Below are 20147 nucleotides of genomic sequence, written 5' to 3' on the forward strand. Positions count from 1 at the left end.
AAGATGTAAAACAAATGTGTTAAATAAAAGAAAACTTTTCTTGTGGCACAGAGGTGAGCCATTTTCCTTTGGTTACCGTTCATCTCCATTGCCAATAAACCTGTTACTTCCCGATCCACAACATGTTTGGGGCTTACTTATCTAAAACTAAACCTACAGGCATTACTTAATTAAATAGAACCATCGAGCCAAGAACACCAGGCATCTTAATATCAATATCATAAATATAAATTAACTTAGCTAATTTGAGACAACTGTCATGTTGCAATTCTCAGATTTCATGTTAGGATTTATTTTACACGATAAGACACACCTTAGATTTATATAGCAAATGTAAACTATGTTCCTGTTGGTCAATCCTTGAATTACTTTGTAATCCATCGTGATAACTAATGCTGATAATTTTTTGAAGTTCCTCATTCATGATTCTCAAAGTCATTATGTAGTTAATTTCTTGAATAGGTTGACATTGAATGGATTAAACTGCAAGACAGCTTCAAGTCAGTTGAAGATAACGGTGAAGCTATTAATCTAAGCTCTGGAGCAGTTTTACCTCCGCTTAACACTTTGAAAAACTTGGAAATTGTAAACAAGAAATGGCAGCAATTGGACATTACCGAATGGATAAATATCCTGAAATATGCCTGTCACGGACGTAAACCAACCAAGATAAAGTAAGCATAGTTATAATGAACTGTCGACTATTATTCAGGATGTCTGAGAAAGAATTACATTTATTTAATTTACCAACTTATTGAAATAATTCCTGCTAGAGTATATCTATATGTGAAGACGTTTCAGCAACATGTCGCACCATATCGTGCTTACTTACACATAAGATATATATTTAGCGAATTGATTGATTTATCTACCAAAGAAATACGGTGGTGTGCTCCTTCGTTTGAGCAGGCTGAATCAGATGTGAAATGGAAACAAAAAATGATATTAAAGACAAGAATACTTGAAAAACTTCTGTGGGGACCTAATAATAAGATTAATGGACCCTTTTAGTGTATCTAATTACAACACACTGACGAACTACTACCATTACTTCTCACAGGATTGAACTCATTCTGCTGCCGTATGACTTTGAGAACAAGTTGAGCACAAGAAGCCACGCGGTAAGAATGCAGTTTAGGAAATTAATCTTTACAAATAAATTGATCTTTACAAGTAACTGTCGATGAGGTGAAATATAGTTGTGTAAATGATTGGTACTACACGATTAAGAACAACGACTAATGCGTTTATCAATATCCTGTGTTCAACAGCTTCGAGAAAAATGGAGATTTGTTCACGACTTTATCTAAATTCCTAAAAGCCACTTATTTAACGACTGGTAGAGGAGCGAGTCAGTTGAGATTAACAATCAGTTTAACAGATTATATTAACATTTCTATTGACCTCATGACTGAAAAAAACACAGTCCCAGACCATTGTTTAATCCTAAAGGGTCGCAACCAAGCAAATTGCTTTCATTTTTGTTCAGTAGATATTTTCGTCATATATTTTTCAGCACCTAGTTATGGGTTAAATTTTTGTTTATTTCAAGCTCTAGTAGTACTTTTAAAATAAGCTTGGATTGTTATGTAAACCTGGGTGCAACTCGGATAGATATCAAATTATTAACAAATTTAAAAACTAGGTTCTCCAAAGATCAATGCATCTTCCTTGGCTTGTTCTCTTCCTATTGTTAGCATATAGGCAGTACACCTACAGTTGACGACATGCACAGTCCCATGTGAAAGGGAGTTTTAACAAATATGAGTTGTGAACAGGACGCCAGTAAATTTAGGGGGTACTAAAGGAGTCCGAATACAGTATAGACAAAACGATCTTTTACTAAATGTTTGACATGTTCAAGTTTTCTTAGATACAGACTAAAGAAACTCTTTTACGGTCTCTTTCAGTCGAGTGGCAAACTGGTGTTATATCCGCAGTACTGACAATGAGTTACGAAAATGAACAGTGGGAGGTATGTCCTGGTAACATTATGTTATATGAAGATATCATTTTTAAACACACTTTTACATAGTACAAGAAAATAATATGGTCAAATTACATTGGGTTTCACCTTAACAACACCCTTCATGTTCTTACGAAGGTGTTCTTGCATACAGATCAAGCTAAATAATATGGACTAATCATGAGTTATTTGTTTATTCACACAGAGTTTTGGACCACGTCGTCTGAAATATGATGAATATGAAAAGATCGTAAGTAAACATTACTTAATAATATCTTTCAACCCAGTGCAAACAAGAATGTGAACAGTAGAAGTCAACAACACTAGATTCCATTCAACGACTCTCACATTTTACAAGTTTTGCCCAATCATGTTTTACATCTGGAAAAGGGGAGGGCGGTTGCATCACGGCTTTTCAGAAGATATATTAGACAGAACAGCTATATAAAGACATAACGTTTAAGTTCTGTATTAAACGTTCGTGTGATTGCCGTTGGCTAACAGATACTGTACAATTAGCTTCTTCACAAGATACGAACTGTAAAAAGTAAATAAATACACAGAAGTAAGTTCATTTCAAATTTCAGGAGAAAAAAATCATGCACGTTTTCTCTTTGTGCTAGGTTTGCATGATCTGTGTATTTGGGTGATAATATTGAACTTCATGTCTTCCACTTGTATTACAGGTAGAGAAGGCAAATGAAGAAATGGTAAGTAAAAAGGTAGATTTATTATCCTATTATAAGTGGAAATCATGCATGTAACTTTCATCAGATTAATTTATCACATGATTCTACAAACAGGCATGATTCTATAGATGTTGTGGTAAACTTGGTAAAAACATCAAAGAAAAGATTGTACGTCAGACTAAATGTAAGGAAATGTGTGTGCCACTTTCTTCTATTCAATTATGTGATCCATAATTGGGTTGGACGAGATATGGGTTTTTAGTGTATAAATCACTACACTTCTGCCGCTCTCTCGTTTTTCCTTTCCACAAATTGATGTGATCTCAAAAGACTCCAGGGATGGCAGTTGACTGGTGGGCTGGTCTGGCGGGCGTTAGCCCCCCCCCCCCCTCTTAGCCCTGCTAAAAGACGGTTTTGCAAAAATATTATCGAGCAAAAATAATCTTCAGAAACTAAAAACAATTTGGCTTTAACCAGTCAATACTTGATCAGGTTTATATTTTCACAACGAGCATAGCTTCATCACACATCGGTACTGCCGTAAAATAAATGCCTGTTTTAAAACCGGCTTAATTAAAAATAATTAAATCATTAAAAATTATCGTCGAATGATCTCTTTTTGTTACAAATGCATACTTGATAATAGATCATTTATTCAAAATTTCTATGAATACCTTTCGTTACCGGACATGCCTACACTACCATACTTAGTTTCCACCCTGTCATACTTAATACCAGCCTGTACGTTAACTTAAAACCCTACCAAATCGTCGTGTGATTATTTGCTTGTTACACCAGCCGTCGAAGTTAGTTGGAATGAGTCGAAATATGTAATCATAATATTGGAGGAGATAGATGATATTAAATATAATCAAATGTCATACTTTAAAGTCGACGTTTTAAGATTCAAGGACGTAATTTTGAGGAAATGTTTGAAAGTTTGAAGTAAAGTCGTTTAAATTTGCAGAAAAAAAAACAGTCAGAAGTTTGAGAATATAGAAGTTTGATATAAAATTGTCGAAATTTTGAAATATAACTTTGGTGAGAAATAAAAAAATTCGATGAGATCGTCATTTTGAGACGAAAGACAGAAATGTTGGGTATTACAACTTAGACTTCCGAGAAAAAAGCTGAAATGATATAAACAAAAGCGAAGTTAAGGGGGTGAAGCAGTCACAATTTTAAGATAAAATATTGAAGTATACCATCTGAAGTGGCCTAACGAAGCATCAACAAAAGTAAACTTAGTGTAGCAACGATACCCAAACTGGCAACTGGTTATGATTCTCCCCTCCCATCCAACTGCCCGTCCTTTTCATAGCGCCCCTATACGTACCTCACTGTCCGTTGCTGTTAAGTTTGCCTTTGACTTCACAAAGGCAAAACATCGAGAAATCTCGGTCATAGTGCCCCGTTCTAAAATGGGATCCACCCTTCTTGGACTCACGCGTAAGAGGTAGTAAACTTAATTTTATGCCTTAACTGGTTGTATTCTATGACACGTGATTCCATTACATTACCTGTACAAATTGCAACAACTTAATTTGTTACCGCAACCAGTATTTTTAGGTATAACTTTGTGTAGTAAAGTTGCTTAAGATGTAAATTGCTATGTAGACAAGCAATTAATACCTGCTATGTATTTGCTATGCGTAGGAAAAACTTGCTGCTAAGGAATATATACTGGTGTTTAACACAGAGTGACACGAACCTTAAAATGCATTACTACATGGTTAGTGATGTAAGATCACAGGAGTCAGAGGTAACTTTATAGAAAGAAAGGCAATTGGAAGAATTAAGTACTAGAATATATACACTATGAAGCATTGCCTACACAACTGTAATATTAATTAGGATTCTCGATTGGTGTAGACTATATAAGATGTGTTAGGAAACCTTTGTCTCAGAAATAACACATCCGCATTTCCTGATCAAGGAGTTGAACCACATACAGGTTTTAGAGTTAGAGAGGAACGACGTTGCTCATTGAAAAGAGTGATATAAATCCTCTGATATGTCTAGACAGTCTGATCAATGAGTGAATTCTCTTTCAATCTGTAGAATAAATTGTGTTGGAAATATTGGCAGAAATTATTCTTAATGTTGGAGGGATTCACAAATTATATGTACATATAAATAAATGCTGTATCAATCCTAATTTCCAGAAAGTCGTAGTACAAACAAATAGTGTGTGTGGGAGGGTGGGGTGGGGGTGGTTACAAATTATGACCTTAACAACTGATTTGTATTAACTATAAACGTAGACGGGAGGGGAGCCGACTGAGGCCTGGGTGCAAACATGATTGGGGATGCCTTCATTGCCCTCCCCAACCCTCATGCCATCCCCGCCCCCTTGATGCCGCCACCGCGGTTATGACTTTAAATGGTAGATGTGTTCACAACAAGGTAGTGTGGTTACCATGGTGAATTTTATATGATAACATGGTAGAACACCGATCCTAAACTCACGCGATTACAACATTGTTAAGCTGAAAGACATTAAAGTTAGATCATTTTATAATTCATTGTATGTGTTGACTTTAAATGCAATGTGAATTATAGAATAACTCAAATCAGATCGTTACGCACGGTTTCAATGTTTATAATGTTGTGTTTTGCTACATGGACCGAGCTAAGTGTCTTTGTTCATGTTGATGATATTCCATATTTAATGTTGTTTGTAATAATATTCTTACCCATTTGTTGCTTTCAGACCGACCAAACGGAAGGGTAAGTCTTTAAACTGCGGTTCAATTATGTACCTTATCCGAACTGATAAACCATGTTCTATATAGATTCAGAGGTCACAACATCATATATTATGTGTTGTTAACAATTTCTAACAACTACAAGTATACCTCAATACAACTGTCGTCATCTGTTCACAAACAATTAGCTACAATACAATTGTCGTCTGTGTACAGTCAGTAAGCTATACAGTACTAATGTCGTTATTTGTGTACAATCAGTTAGCTACAATACAATTGTCGTCTGTGTACAATCAGTAAGCTAAACAGTACTAATGACGTTATGTGTGTACAATCAGTTAGCTAAAATACAATTGTCGTCTGTGTACAATCAGTAAGCTATACAGTACTAATGTCGTTATTTGTGTACAATCAGTGAGCTACAATACAATTGTCGTCTGTGTACAGTCAGTAAGCTATACAGTACTAATGTCGTTATGTGTGTACAATCAGTTAGCTACAATACAATTGTCGTCTGTGTACAATCAGTAAGCTATACAGTACTAATGGCGTCTGTTGTGTTGAATCAGGTAGCTACAATACAATTGTCGTCTGTGTACAATCAGTAAGCTTTACATTCCAATGTCGTTATGTGTGTACAATCAGTTAGCTACAATACAATTGTCGTCTGTGTACAGTCAGTAAGCTATACAGTACTAATGTCGTTATTTGTGTACAATCACTTAGCTACAATACAATTGTCGTCTGTGTACAATCAGTAAGCTAAACAGTACTAATGACGTTATGTGTGTACAATCAGTTAGCTACAATACAATTGTCGTCTGTGTACAATCAGTAAGCTATACAGTACTAATGACGTTATGTGTGTACAATCAGTTAGCTACAATACAATTGTCGTCTGTGTACAATCAGTAAGCTATACAGTACATTGTCGTCATTTATTTACGATCAGGAAACTGCACCACAAATGTCGTTCTTTGTGCACATTCACTAAGCTAATGTATAGTGTTTAGAGTAATTGCTAATCATTGAGAGATGATACAATGTTTTAATGCGTGTTATAGCAATATAGCATGCATTTACTATGGTCGTATTTATTCACATATTTGAAAATTTCATTTTATTAGAGCAAAGCTTTTGGAAGACTCGGATTATGAACAATCTCCATCCGATGTGAAAGCTTGAAATTTGAAAGGCAGGAGGACGAAGTCCACATGATGCAGCTGAATCATAAATCGTTTTAACAGATAGGACTAAGAAATATCAGGAAGAATGCAGCTATGCTCGTAAAAACGAAAGAAATCTTCAATAAATTTAATACACCATATAGTACAAAGAGGCTATTGGTTTTGAGAATGTTGAAGGTCATTTGGGGTCACTGGAGCTCAAAATGTGTAATCATAATAAACACAATATCTCAAGAGGGGAATCTCTAACAGATCTCATACTTTGCATGTGGATGTATCACATTAAGTAGAAGGTGCCTATCATTTTCTGAGGAGGTAAAATGTTATTTTGGGTCACCAAAGGTCAAAGTTTGAAATAAAAACCTGGTTTAAGGACCTATGTGAATCTACGCGAAGGTGACGGAGTGTGTGTATAACACCTCATACGAATTGTCTGTGTTTCAATTTACAATATGCAAACTACGTTTGGAACTATTTACTTAATTCTTAGCATTTTGTTTAAGATTTTTTATTACTACGTTTAGGGTTCTATTTTTTATCGTTTAGTATTGGGTGTTTATTACTATCTGTATTATGCTTTTGCAATATTTTTTTTTAATGTACTATAGTTTCTCATACTTATTTATATTTAATTACTGACTATTCTTCAATCTTTTGTGTATTCTTTGTTAAAAACTATTTTATTATTTACATATTTCTGAATTTGTTTTGGACTATATGTGTTTAGGACTTTCATTATTATCGTTTAGTACGAGTGTTTTGTATATTGTTGCTTTAGGCTTTTACATTTTGTGCCTTATTGGTTATATGTATTTAATTTTTAGGTTTTTGTTACTATTTGTTTTTAGGTTTTACGCTTGTAACGCGCTTTGAGCAGCTTTGCTGATTATGCGCTATATAAATATTACTTATTATTATACAATCATACTCGGTATGTAGATCCAACTTGATGAGTACACGTTCAATGGTCATTTAAGATCAACAGAGGTCGAAGTCGAAACCTTTGTCAACACGATAACTTATAAAATACATCTCTTTTGAACTGCACTCTTGGTATGTGGATCCAACTTGTTTAGCCTTATAGTAATAACCCTATTGAGACATGTATAAAAAACTGTCAAATTAAAGATTTGTACTTAATAGGCAGGTTTGCATTAGTGCAAGAACCTTGCTGATCATTCGAATTCAATAATGGCAAACATGTTACGATACGGTGTGCAATGCTGTAAATTGCATAACGTTGTCAAACGAAACACGGCAGAAAATTACTAATCCGACCGGCTCTGTGATTTGATTCTACACCGGAAACGAAGGAATCTTTGCGATTATGATGGCATGTAAGAGAGAAAGAGAAAGAGCTTGATTAAATATCATACTCGGTACGCCTAGGTTGTTGATTCCCTATAGTGAGTACAGGTTGTACAAGAACTGGAACACAAGAAGTGGGGACGTCAGATATATTATGTAGATCACTGGTAAGGGTCAAATGTCTTTCAAGTTAAAATAGGTCAAAGTTTGAAATCCTTGTAAAGACAATATCACAATGATCTTAACATGGATAGATGGATCTCTCTTATCTTTTGTATGATTGTAAATATTCTTTATTTCGTAAAAAAGATGGTAAACAACGATGGCTGAATGTGTTAAAAACAAGCTTACATTTTCTTTTCTTTTTTTCATATAGTTTTGTTCTATCACAACATAAGTTAACATATAACATAGAAGGAGATAAGAACAAAAATTCTGAAAGGAAGCGTACTAAAAAATTTACATGGCTTGTCGGGTAGTGACTCCCCCTTAAAAAAATACAGAACTTTACAATCAGAAAGGAGAACAAAAAAATCAGAACAACCCCTTCCTCTCCCTTCACTCACCTACCTCCAGAATTCCATCTCTCTACGGTTTACAGAAGACTTAAATATTTAAAGGAACATCTAGAACCTACTCATAAGAATAACTTTTAAAGCCAATGATTATTTTATTCTTAATTTTTATTTGGCGGGAGGGGGGGGGTTGAATATTTTTGTCAAGGTTATCTATTTCTTCTTACATTGTAACATTTTTTGGGGCAATTATGTATATATTTGGACGAATTCAAGAAATATTTATAGGTAGCGGAGGTGCGACTTTGCACATTTCGCAAGTGTACAATACACATACTGTTCAGTGTTACTCGGCGATACCTAACGTTATGTGGTATAGTGATCAGGTGGACTAGGCCAACCTTGCACAACCGATACAGTCAACTACAGTATAGTATAACGAGCATACGAAGACAACGTTAGAATAGGTAACCATCGTATTGACCTGTGTTATACATGAACAGTGTAAATTCAGATTAGTAATACATGGCACTATGATTATCGCCACCACCAGGACTACAGTTCACCGGTACGTGTCAGAGAACTGGAAGAATTTTAATGAAAGATTCTTGCTATATCTTGAGGCCTCCGGGGGGACAGAAAACTCAACGAGATCTCAAACGTCTATATTCCTTCATGTTATTGGTGAGGAAAGTCTTACACTAAACAATACCTTCACATTCGAAACTGCCGGTACGGAAACACTAAGTGATGTGGTCTCTAAGTCTTGAAAAAAGGTCTAACAAGCTGAGCGCTACCTATCACTGGATAGCTGACAAGTTGGCCTTTCATGGTACCATCAATTTTCCGTATCATGACCATGCAGATTGTTTGCTACGAGAGCCATGACGTTTCCTTCACTTGTAAACAAACCTCTTTGCTCAGTCGTAAACACTTTTTGTACGCTGCTCCTGTCAGGGCTAAATTGCATGCAAATTGCATAAATTTTCTTGATGTTTGAACCACATGTGCTTCCATTCATGCTCTTAACATCCAAGCCACACAAAAAAGCAGATCCTGATTGATAACATAGCAAAACAACTGTTCTTCTGCTTCTTAGTGGCACTTTTCCTAAAGGAGAACAACAGGGCGGATTTATATATACGCTAATAGTAGTATGCCACCTGCAACGCGTACTTCCTTTGTCATTTCTGCGTTCCATACGAAGTATCTATGCAACGCGTATCGTTGTGTTGATTTGGAGATTTATTAACCTTTTTAGTTTTGACATTCTGATAGAATAATGCTAACGCTTCGTTGTAGTTTGTAATGGCGATTCTATATAGGCTTAGAACATAAAAAGACATCGCCTACTTTACAATAGAATGTTTATTTACTTTATATGACTCAGCATGCGGCAAGGAGTACAGTAGCTACGCTTGTATTATCATGAATTCCATAACAATAAGTCATAGCCTATTCAAATTGCTTGGACAATGAAGAGGCTAATTATATGTATATATATATAGCTGCAGTAACGAGGCAGTGCTCATAATACCAAGTGGAATTTCCCAAATGTGTTAAGCAGTGAAGCCTTGAAAAGAGTGAATGACGTTTGCGTTGTACGGCATAAAGCCATATCATTTGTACGTCTTCATACATACATTGTGCATTCGACTCTAATATTAAATTTGACTTTATCCGTTTTTTTTTCTCGAAAGAGTCGGTGTAATTTCTACAACAGAGACATGTTATGGCTACCAGAGTGGTAAGAACTATACTCCTGCATTAAGAAACAACTTTGAACGTTTTTTCGCCTCTAATGACTCAAGTAAGTGGGGCGACAAATCGAAGTTACAATGTAGTAACGTAAGGCCTAGCCACTAATGCAGCAATAACATTGACATTTTAGGTATAAGCCTAAAAATCTTACAGCATAGCTTTTTAGTAGTACAGTACTAATACTGTAGGCATTTTTGTATTCATATAGACTAACATTAGGGCTAATGTAATTTAAAATTTGGCCAGTGTGGTATGGGTATTACATTAGGTGCTTACGTGTTAATAAGATTACTTTGTCATTTGCCCAGTTCTTAGTAATAATAATAATAATTTATTCTTATATAGCGCTTTACATCAAAAGAATGATCTCAAAGCAGCTTCACAGAAACGCATAAAAAATTTAAAAAAAATAAATAAAAAAAAACTTAAAAAGTATTACAGCTTAAAAATAATACAATCTAAAAATATTGCATCCTAAGAATTACAGAAATAAATAACAAACAATAATTAATAAAAAACAAAAAAACAAATCAGAAATTAAAGACAAAAGCAATAAAATATGACAGCATACAATAAAACTAAAATACTAAACTATTACAGCCGAAGAAATAGCAACAATAAGACTATCAAAACAAAAATAGAAAATAAATTTCAATATAAAACAATCAAAACATGGCAAGATGGTAACACAATCAATATGACTGGAGGTTTAAAAAGAATAATACTTTCGAAAAAGGTGAGTTTTAAGGTTTGCCTTAAAAGCATTTAATGATGGAGCTGCCCTGATGTCATTGGGGAGTGCATTCCATAGATCAGGTGCAAAATAGGCAAAGGATCGTGCGCCAAAGCTTTTTTGGGCGAATCTGCCAGGCTCTAGTCGTATCTCCATAGAATGTCTGTTCCTCTGTCGTGTGCGATTTGCAATCTGCATGGGCTCTGGAAGAGCCTGACGACTGATCAGAGAGCCAAGATAGTGCAGTGGTGCATACCAGGAAGAAAATTTCCATATGTTTGAGATATTTTCAAGACATGAATTTCATTCCTTATGGCAATTTGCATGCTTCATGGTTTATTTGATATTCTATCATAGTTGTGGAATGTCAATAGGCTACCTGTTATGCTGTTCAGGAGGGAGTCTAAATAAAACATTTCTAATGCTTTGTAATGTTGTATTTGACAGACCTTGATTTTTTTTTCTACTCGCTTTACTTCTATTTCAAAGTTTTTGATCATTTTATTTTGTGTTTTATTATTATTTTTACTATATTATTTAAACGTTTATATGTTTTAATTTCTGTTTTCTTAAATTGTTAATTATGTTAGAGGGCCTCATTAGGGCCTCATAGCATTTTTTGTATCGCTAGATGAGTTTGCCTTTGAATGGTGAAACTAAAATCTGAATGTGTATAATAAATTTTCACCGCTTCAACTAGGCGCTGATTGAAGAAGAGAATTTGCAATCATGACTGGCTTAAAGAATATACATAAAATGATATAGGCTTCATACCTTGTAAAATATTATAGATGCAAGTCATATTAGAAATGACTAAATATGATGAAGGAATGTTATATATGTTGGTACTGTACCTGAACAACTAATTAGCGAATTTGGAAAACTTTGGCAACGCTAGATGATGGCACTTTTAATCCTCCTCTGTCCTTGCGTCTTAGAATCAGTGAATACCTTTGAACATTCACAGCAGAATAGGGATGGTCTTTTGCACCCTAAGAAATGGATTTAAATATTGAGTTTGCACAGTCCATGCATTTAATATCTTGTCTCATTCTTCGAGAGACATAACCAGCAATATAGTAGAGGCAGTTTTCTTGAATATCAGTTGGATAGTTCATGAACTGAACACCCAGTAATGTTCTGTTACCTGTTAGTCTTGGTAAAGTGGTGCCATTTCTCACCGGTGGTGCTCGTCTCCTTTTGGTCTCCCGTTGAAAAATGAATTCTTGAAGGCTATCAAACATGAAACTGTTTTCTAGAAGAACTTGTTGAAATCAATGTTTTTATCAAAACACTTCTCAATGACCAAGAAAATCGTCGTGTTGTTGGATTATTGCTCCATCCACCACGTGCCTAACTTTATTGAAAAAATCTAAGTGCTCTTGTGAAAACTTGTGCGTTAAGCTATTATGAAGCTGGTTTGTAGACTTGGTTAGCAACGTCTTGCTGAAACTTTGAGTTGACATATTAGTTATGATGAATCCAACCACTGTTGTTTTCTTTCTTGTGGAAGAAAGAGGGCATCCACTAACATATTTGAGACTTTCAAGAACTTTACAGCAGCCACTGAACCACTCAGTCCATTCTGCCATAGAATGTTTCCTCAAAGGGGCCTTTACACATTTTTCTGATTGTACCCTGGAGTTGAGTTTATCAAATAGTATATCAATTATTCGAATGAATTCAATGGTCCCTTGACTACCATCAAATGTTGCGATCGTCATATCTTCTCGCAGAAAGTCAATTGCATCCGCAACTGAGGAACTCAATGTCTGTGCAAGCTTACATTCAATTTGAGTTTTCTACATTACATGTACTTTGCAGTAATTTTGTTTGCTAAGAAAATTGTGTCCTTTTCCTCTATCTGAACTAATTCTTCAATGAATTGCCACACAACTTTCTTATTTTCCCCTTGCTCATTTGTAAACTGAATGATTTTCATACCTGCAAATGAATTTCTCATCAATTTAAGCATGTGAAATGCATTAACATTATGTACACATTTTCATTTGGGAGGGTAGGATGAGGAAAGATTGACTGCCAATCAGGGAATGAAAGGTTAGCTCCAAGAATCTTTGCTGTGGATTGATTGGTGTAGCAGCCTTCAAATGTGAGACACTGGACGCTCCTTTTATGTTCAGTTAGAATTCCAATACATTGGTTAATCAACTCGGCTTGAGCTTGAGCTGAGAGTTTGTTAATAATGAAGTAACCCACAACATGCTTCCAGCTAGGGCAAGTCCCTACAAACTTAAACACAAGACATTCTGTAGCAAGTTTCTCATGCCTCTGCAATTATGCCTCCATAATAAAATAAAATAATAAAATAAAAAACAACCTTCATATTGAGGGTGCAAAAAGTTTGATGAATGTCTACAGTCGGTCACAGCCATCAAAGGATGATATGTTAGCAGGAGTAGTAGCTTGAGTGTGTCGTTTGCAAATAGACAATAGAGTTCAGAACATATTTGGCTAGGCTGAGTAGGATTTGGCCTACCTCAAAACACAGCTTACTGCTTATGGCCTATTGTCACATTGTAGCGTTGGGAACATGTTACAAATGGAAGAGGTCTTTTAATATTGGGAACAATTCTAGATACATTAATAGACTAAAAAGTTCTAGGCTGAAATTATGACCTAGGTTTCCTAATTTAGACCAAAGGCAAAGCTACGTACAAAGGCTTAAGTTAGGCTAAGCTTATTTTCCTATTACTGAATTGTTAGTGATAAGCTCAATACATCTAAACCGTCATCCAATGTTATTCTGGGATGTGGATCTATCGTTAAGGATACAGTTTTAAGTAAAATGAGGTGGTGAGAAGTTTTGTTATTAGGCTTTAGTCATATCGCACTGAAAGGGCAGCCGTAACCGGTTTAGGGGACTAGGCTAACTATACTACACAGTAGCTGTTATTGTATTCATTTAATTGCTTCATATATCGCTTCGTAAGAATTACCAGTGAAACTGCAGTTCACTGGCATACTTTTGACGATTTTGGCACCTAAATGCGGCCCACGATATCACAATTTTGAGTGATTAATGTCAACTTCATCACTTCAGTTACGTCAAAGACGTAGTGTTTGGATTACGCGCCCGTACTTTCTTGACGTAAAGCAAAGCTCCACCAGTTGGATAAGTGGCTTCAGTCCATGTCGCATAGCGTCATTCGTCCCACTTCTATTTCTACGATATGCAATATGCCATGTGCATATCTTAATGTGAAGGGTTGCCCTCTAAAATATATGCTGACGAACGTTACACTATACATGTAAACCAGAGTAGCATATCTTTCTACAGCATACAAGTAAAGTATTATAAAGTATTTTAAAGCATTGCCTTTAGACCTAACTTATGGACTATAAGGTTACACTCCCCTACCCCAAAAGTCGAAGGATCCCCAACCCCACCATCACCTCTGAGTCTTCTGCGTGTCCCTGTTCTACCCATATGCATGTCCTTCAGTATATCCTTTTAAGGTTTATGTCCATATGTAGCGTCACATTGCAAGTATAACATAAATGGTTTTTGTTTATCATTAATTTTTAGTCATAAATCAGACAGTAATCTAACCCGTATGTCATAGATTAGAAACCGTTCCTATATTTATTCCACAGCAATCCGTGCCTACAGGTCTATGGAGAGAACCATTCTGAATACCAGGCCTGATTTCCATTCTTTCGTGATGTCCCACGATCAATTTATGTCAGGAGTTCAATTAAGTGTCAGTTTTCTTCCATTTTCAGATGTCTACCACAAACCTTTTTGTGATCTCTGCTATCCTTTGGTGCATATTAAGTGGTAAGATTCAGTACCGAATTTATCTTGGAGAGTGGGGGTGGGACTGCGTTGGTTTATAGAGTAAGTGAGAGGGAAGGGTTACATGTAGATACAAGAAGTGAAATGAAAGACGTGTACTTCGGTATTAGGACTTGCTATGTCTGGATTAGTACTTACTCGATCACATCACATGAATACGCAATATTGGAAGGGACGATTGGAAAGGTATGGGGGGTGGTGACATTCGCAAATGTGGTGAAAGGCTCTTGAATACTGATGGGAATGCAATATGAAGAATGCTACTCTGGATGAGCAGTGTGGTTGGGTTAGGGTGTCAATTGAATGGTACTTGTAAACAGTAGTTGAATGCAAGTCAAATTTAATTATGATTTCATATGGTGGTTCTATGTTACTTTGACATGTACCAATTTATACATTTTGAACTCGGTGGATATGGATATACTACAACTTTCATTTGATATGAAACAAGGTTAACGTCTTTTTTCTTCATTTACAGGCACGGTTTTTTCATCAGATGAGTGCCAGTCTCCGCAATATCTGCAATTAGGAAAGAAAGGTACGATATCCTGTTACTATCCTGGTGATTTATATGGAGTAGGTTGGTTTAATTCAACCAGTGTGACTAGCGACGATCGACCATTTATATCCCTCACAGAAGGTAGAATATCTGGGCCCGGATATGAGTCCAGAGAATACCTAGTTCACCCCAATGGATCTCTTACAATCACCAAAGTTTCCATCAAACATAATCATGTTTTCAGAGTAACGACGTTGGCCACTATAGATGAAGATCCTATCTTTGAAGATGTTCGTGTAGTTGTCTATGGTAAGTCGATTTCTTTGATAACGACATTCATAGTTCATTTGCATAAGTTTATTGTGGTGGTTGTATTTACAAATATCACAACGGAGAAGACAATACATTATCTTTAGGCTTTCATAAAGAAGAAATCTTGCAAATACAGATATATTCAGTTTATCCTCCATATAACATTTTACAATAATAAAAAGAACGTCTTAATTCCTCATACTTTATATGAGCCTTTCTCGGAGTCTAGCTTTCTACTTTTTAACATAAACCTTATACTTTGCTTATATAGCCATTGACAGGTGGTCGCTCTTCAGTGATTTTCTTACAAAGAAAAAATTGTTTCCTGTTTAAAATAAGGAAGTTATAAATAAGGATATTGCCGCATAAGACAATAACCTAATAACCAAGATGTTGTTAAATGTTGAAAGAAATCTGGCAAAAGTAGTAGTTTTGACACCTTACAAGAAATTAGAAGTGATTCTCAATCCGTCAAAGCATGTTTTTATGTCTCCTCAAATCTTCCACAGAAAGAATAGAAAGCAGTATCCTTTTATTGAGACGATAAAACAAATTTGCTACTAACGTGTCGAAAATTCATTTATCTAAAACAGTTGATTGAAGTAGCATGGCGTGTAACCACGATTAAGCAGTGATCTATAAATGTTTCTTGAGCAGGAGGAGTCATAATTCAGTAGTTCAGTATTTTCCCATTTAAAAGAATTGTTTAATTTTTCAGCAATGAACGCATCGGAAATAAGTTTGAATTTCCAAAGACCCTGACCAATACTCCGAAATTTTACTGAACATTTCTCTTGCTCCTGCAAATTATTCATTGTCAGGTCATCCTCCATTAAGAGAACAGACGAGATAATGACTGATTTTATGCCTACTGTTAGGAGATGATTTCTTCTCTGAAATCGTTCGTGCTTGTTGAGAAGAAAAGCATGATGTAAACTATATGACTTTAGTTTGCCCAATTATTCCTCGATGATCTTCAAATTCTCTTTTCATATTACATTATCCCATGGTTCATACGTTGTTTCTCTTTTAACGTGAACTTTAACAAGCTGTCATTCATCAATCCATTCATCCATACATTTGATCATCTACTCACTCAGTCATATTCATACGTTATCCATGTTGTTTAATGTTATCATACAAACGCTGAAACAGTTCAAACAAGTGAGAAACTGTCGGTGTACAACCATGCACATGATAAAGTAGTCTCACGTGAAAAGTAGCCTACTAATAGAGTTACAATGGTTCAACAGTGTAAAAAGTTACATTATTGAAATAGCACTTGTGCTGAAGCCAGCTGCATTGTGAGTATATATATCTAACGGTCGAGCCACACTGCAGCTAATTAATACCCTAAAATGAAGCAATTAATATGTTTGAATATCAAGCGGTGTCTGCGTGACGACTGGATGTCATTTGGTAATTACAGTTTTCAATATATATGCCTCAGTAAATAATCTAAATAGAATTTATTTGTAAGGGGCAAGCTACAGTGTCAATTTCCTATTGAAATATAAATTATTCGCAAAGTATGATCTCCAAGATGAACAATAAATTAGCAGCTTAGTGTGAACTGCATTGAGTAGAAAAGATCTTTAACAAAGAAGACCGACTTCCTTGAGACCTTTAGTTGTTTGTGAACCCAACTAAATTTATAAAAATTATCAATATATATATATATATATATATATAGGCCTAATGTTTTCTGGTTGGACAATATTACTTAATATGTCTTTCTTTCCACAATTTGCAGACAAACCACAGGAACCGTACCCAACCATTGATGCTACTGGATGTGACCAGAAATCATTATGCTTTTCAGAATTAAACGCTGCTTCCAGTTTAAGTTGTAATGTTTTACGAGTAGGTGAAGTATTAGATGATTTGTCATGGAAGTTGAGAACTAGCAGTGGCGATGAACAGATCTCTTCTCAGTCGAAATCTGTAACAACCAGTGTCAATGAATTACAATCTTACCATACTGTTGTAGATATTTCGTTACAAACCTCTCTCTCATTACGTGTATTCGTCTGCGCAGCGAGAAGCGATGTGTCTGAGGTAGGTTACACGGAATCTACGATACTGGTTGAAAGCGGGACACTGGAAGCATCTAGCGAACCTCTGATTGTAACTCGTAATGAAAGAGTGGTTATGAACTGCGGGGAAGATGTGTCATTCTTTGTATGGAAAAAAGTGGGTCAAACGGAAGACATTATTGCATTTGGAACTAAAAGTATGAGTGAAGTTATGATCTCTGATGGATTCACATTGCAAAATAGCTCTCTGGTCATAACGCGGTTGGAAATCCTACCTTGGGCACGTACACGTGTGTTTATAGCACTGACGGTGTAACAACGAAATTTACATCAACTGATGTAACTTTTCAGGGTAAGAACTACATTAAAATGCAAGAACTTCCCCATAACTATTTTATGTGCAGGTTAAATTTTATGTGGTATGCCAGTAAACGTAGTAAACCTAAACTGATCGAATGCACTTGTTGTTTTGATTTGGAATTGAAGGAGAAGCGTTGCAAATAAAGGGACAGAGTTTAATAAAATCAACGTGTAAGTAATGTACTTTTACTTTGTATGCGGTGTATAGTTCTTGATACCGATTTGACATACCGTTGTATATCATTCACATGCATGTTTGACACTATTATGAACCAATTTAAGATAGCTGTGTTGATTTGTTATATGGAGATGATGTCAACTTGTATCTGGAGTTGTTGATGTTCATATTTTGACTATTTCTCTTGGCATTTCAGAGGAGGAACGACAAACTGGTTGGATTGTTGTTGTTGTGATATTTGTGTTCTTAGTGGTATTGATTATCATCGGAGTCGTCCTCTACCGATGTAAAGGTAATTGACTGATTAATCCGTAAATATAAATATTACTCTAAAGTATCTAATAGACTTCTGTTTAATTGATTTGGTTCAGGTTTCTTTTTGGAATAAGACTGTTGTCGAGGCTAACTTAGAAAACTCTAGACGGTGAAATCAGTATTCCCGATCAGGTATCTCTGTTTACTTTATTTATACTGAAAATACTTCGAAGCCATTGCAATCTGTGACACCTGGATATCTGGTTCAGCCTTTCCTTGCCCCACTAACAGCTATTCCATGTTCCCATTATTGATATGACGTTGTGTTAACTCCGCCTTTTAGCCTGAGGGGTGGGATCGGGGTCTTCCATTCCAATAATAGGGCATCCCATGCAGATTACATCCCCGGTCACTTTTGGTTGAGCCTCACCCAGATGCTCTTTACGACTTCTCAACCCTTCTTGGTATAGAATTCTTGAAATGCTTTCCTGTGATTCCTGTGCCACCATGTGTGTGTGGAATCCTAGCCACAAACCTGGTTAGCCCCTTACTATCTAGTGCATTTTTTTGTCGTGTTTCAATTAACTGTATCTGTAACGCAGCACTACACTTCATTGTTTCACTACAAATTAGAGCAGTTTTTGGAGCAGCCTTGGCGACAATTACCACAATCAGACTGAAACCACGTAAATGTAATGATGTAAGCCAAACGGACCCAGAATACGTTTAGAGGTCTTGGTGAAAGCAAACTGTTACAAGAACTACAGATTTCAAATCAAAATGTGGATACTCTAACCTTTTTATGCTGATTAAAATGTTTGTCACTCTCCACACTTAATAACAATATATGGCAATATATCAGTTTAAGCAATATACTGATGTAAATTACCAGGGCACTATTCTTGTTACAATCAAGTGACTTGCCTTTCCGCAAGTATTCTGTGAGAAAGTAAGGATATGCTAAGAAACTGAATCATTAGATGAATGTAACTTGATTATAATATCCAGCAGAAATGTCAGCATAACTTATTCGTTGAAACAATGTACGTAAATGGATTAAATAGTTAAAAGTGTTATTTGAACGTTAACATACATGGTCATCCTGACATAAAATAGGTAATTAAAGATCAGATCCGTTTACTTCTAAAAGTATGTAAAGTCCCACTGATTGAGAAAAAGTCACGCTTTGGCTGTATTCTTATTATCAGCACTATGACAATGAGATGATCACTTTGTATATTTATGCATCATAAGCTTCACATAAATAGTGATGCAGGTCATTTCTTTAGATCAGAATTCAAGTTGTCCATGCAGTTCCCATGAAAACGTGTGACTCATATTTCACAGATCTCAGGCGTCAAGTTATGTATATAACTATACATTATCTTACCTAACGTATTCAGAAGGTCCGTTGAAGCTTGTGTCTTTAATTATTAATACTTTTATTTTCGCTGTTAGAACTACAGCTTACAATACTCAGATGAGAAATACAGTTTATATCTTATCCACAACAGAGAATAATTCCAAAGATCGACAGAGTACAACAGCAGCAACACAACGACAACAGCAGCAACAGCGACAACAACAGCAACTACTCGTACCTACGACAAAGGTGACAGAAGAAGAATTAAAAGGTATCGAAGCTATCTATATTAAATTCATTAATTAATGGATATTTACAGCTGCTTTCAATTACTGTGTACTTCATTTTGATGCAAGAAGCGATTAGTTCTCAGTTTGTATTATCAAGTTTGCACTTGCCTATAAATTTAAGTTATAGTGACCCATAACGAAATAGAATACAACTGTTAAGCTGCTACTAA

At 35.6% G+C, this 20147-nt stretch overlaps 2 protein-coding genes across 2 annotated transcripts in view; both read left to right on the top strand.

The window, feature by feature from the left end:
• Positions 1-8203, top strand: part of LOC139983225 (uncharacterized) — a 99607-nt gene extending 91404 nt beyond the window's left edge. The window contains exons 14-18 of the mRNA XM_071996630.1: positions 1911-1975; positions 2172-2216; positions 2653-2676; positions 5369-5385; positions 6491-8203. Coding sequence (XP_071852731.1) covers positions 1911-1975; positions 2172-2216; positions 2653-2676; positions 5369-5385; positions 6491-6548 — 209 coding nt within the window. The 3' untranslated portion in view covers positions 6549-8203. The remainder of the gene's footprint in view (positions 1-1910; positions 1976-2171; positions 2217-2652; positions 2677-5368; positions 5386-6490) is intronic.
• A 1686-nt stretch (positions 8204-9889) lies between these two features.
• On the top strand, positions 9890-20101 carry LOC139983237 (uncharacterized). Its single transcript, XM_071996656.1, has 6 exons — positions 9890-10120; positions 14612-14666; positions 15163-15492; positions 17249-17883; positions 18266-18361; positions 19839-20101. The coding sequence occupies exons 1-4, from the start codon at positions 10106-10108 to the stop codon at positions 17845-17847; spliced, it is 999 nt and encodes a 332-aa protein (XP_071852757.1). The 5' UTR covers positions 9890-10105; the 3' UTR covers positions 17848-17883; positions 18266-18361; positions 19839-20101.
• Positions 20102-20147: the final 46 nt, after the last annotated feature.

Source organism: Apostichopus japonicus, chromosome 16, assembly GCF_037975245.1.
Source record: "Apostichopus japonicus isolate 1M-3 chromosome 16, ASM3797524v1, whole genome shotgun sequence".
NCBI lineage: Eukaryota > Metazoa > Echinodermata > Holothuroidea > Aspidochirotida > Stichopodidae > Apostichopus > Apostichopus japonicus.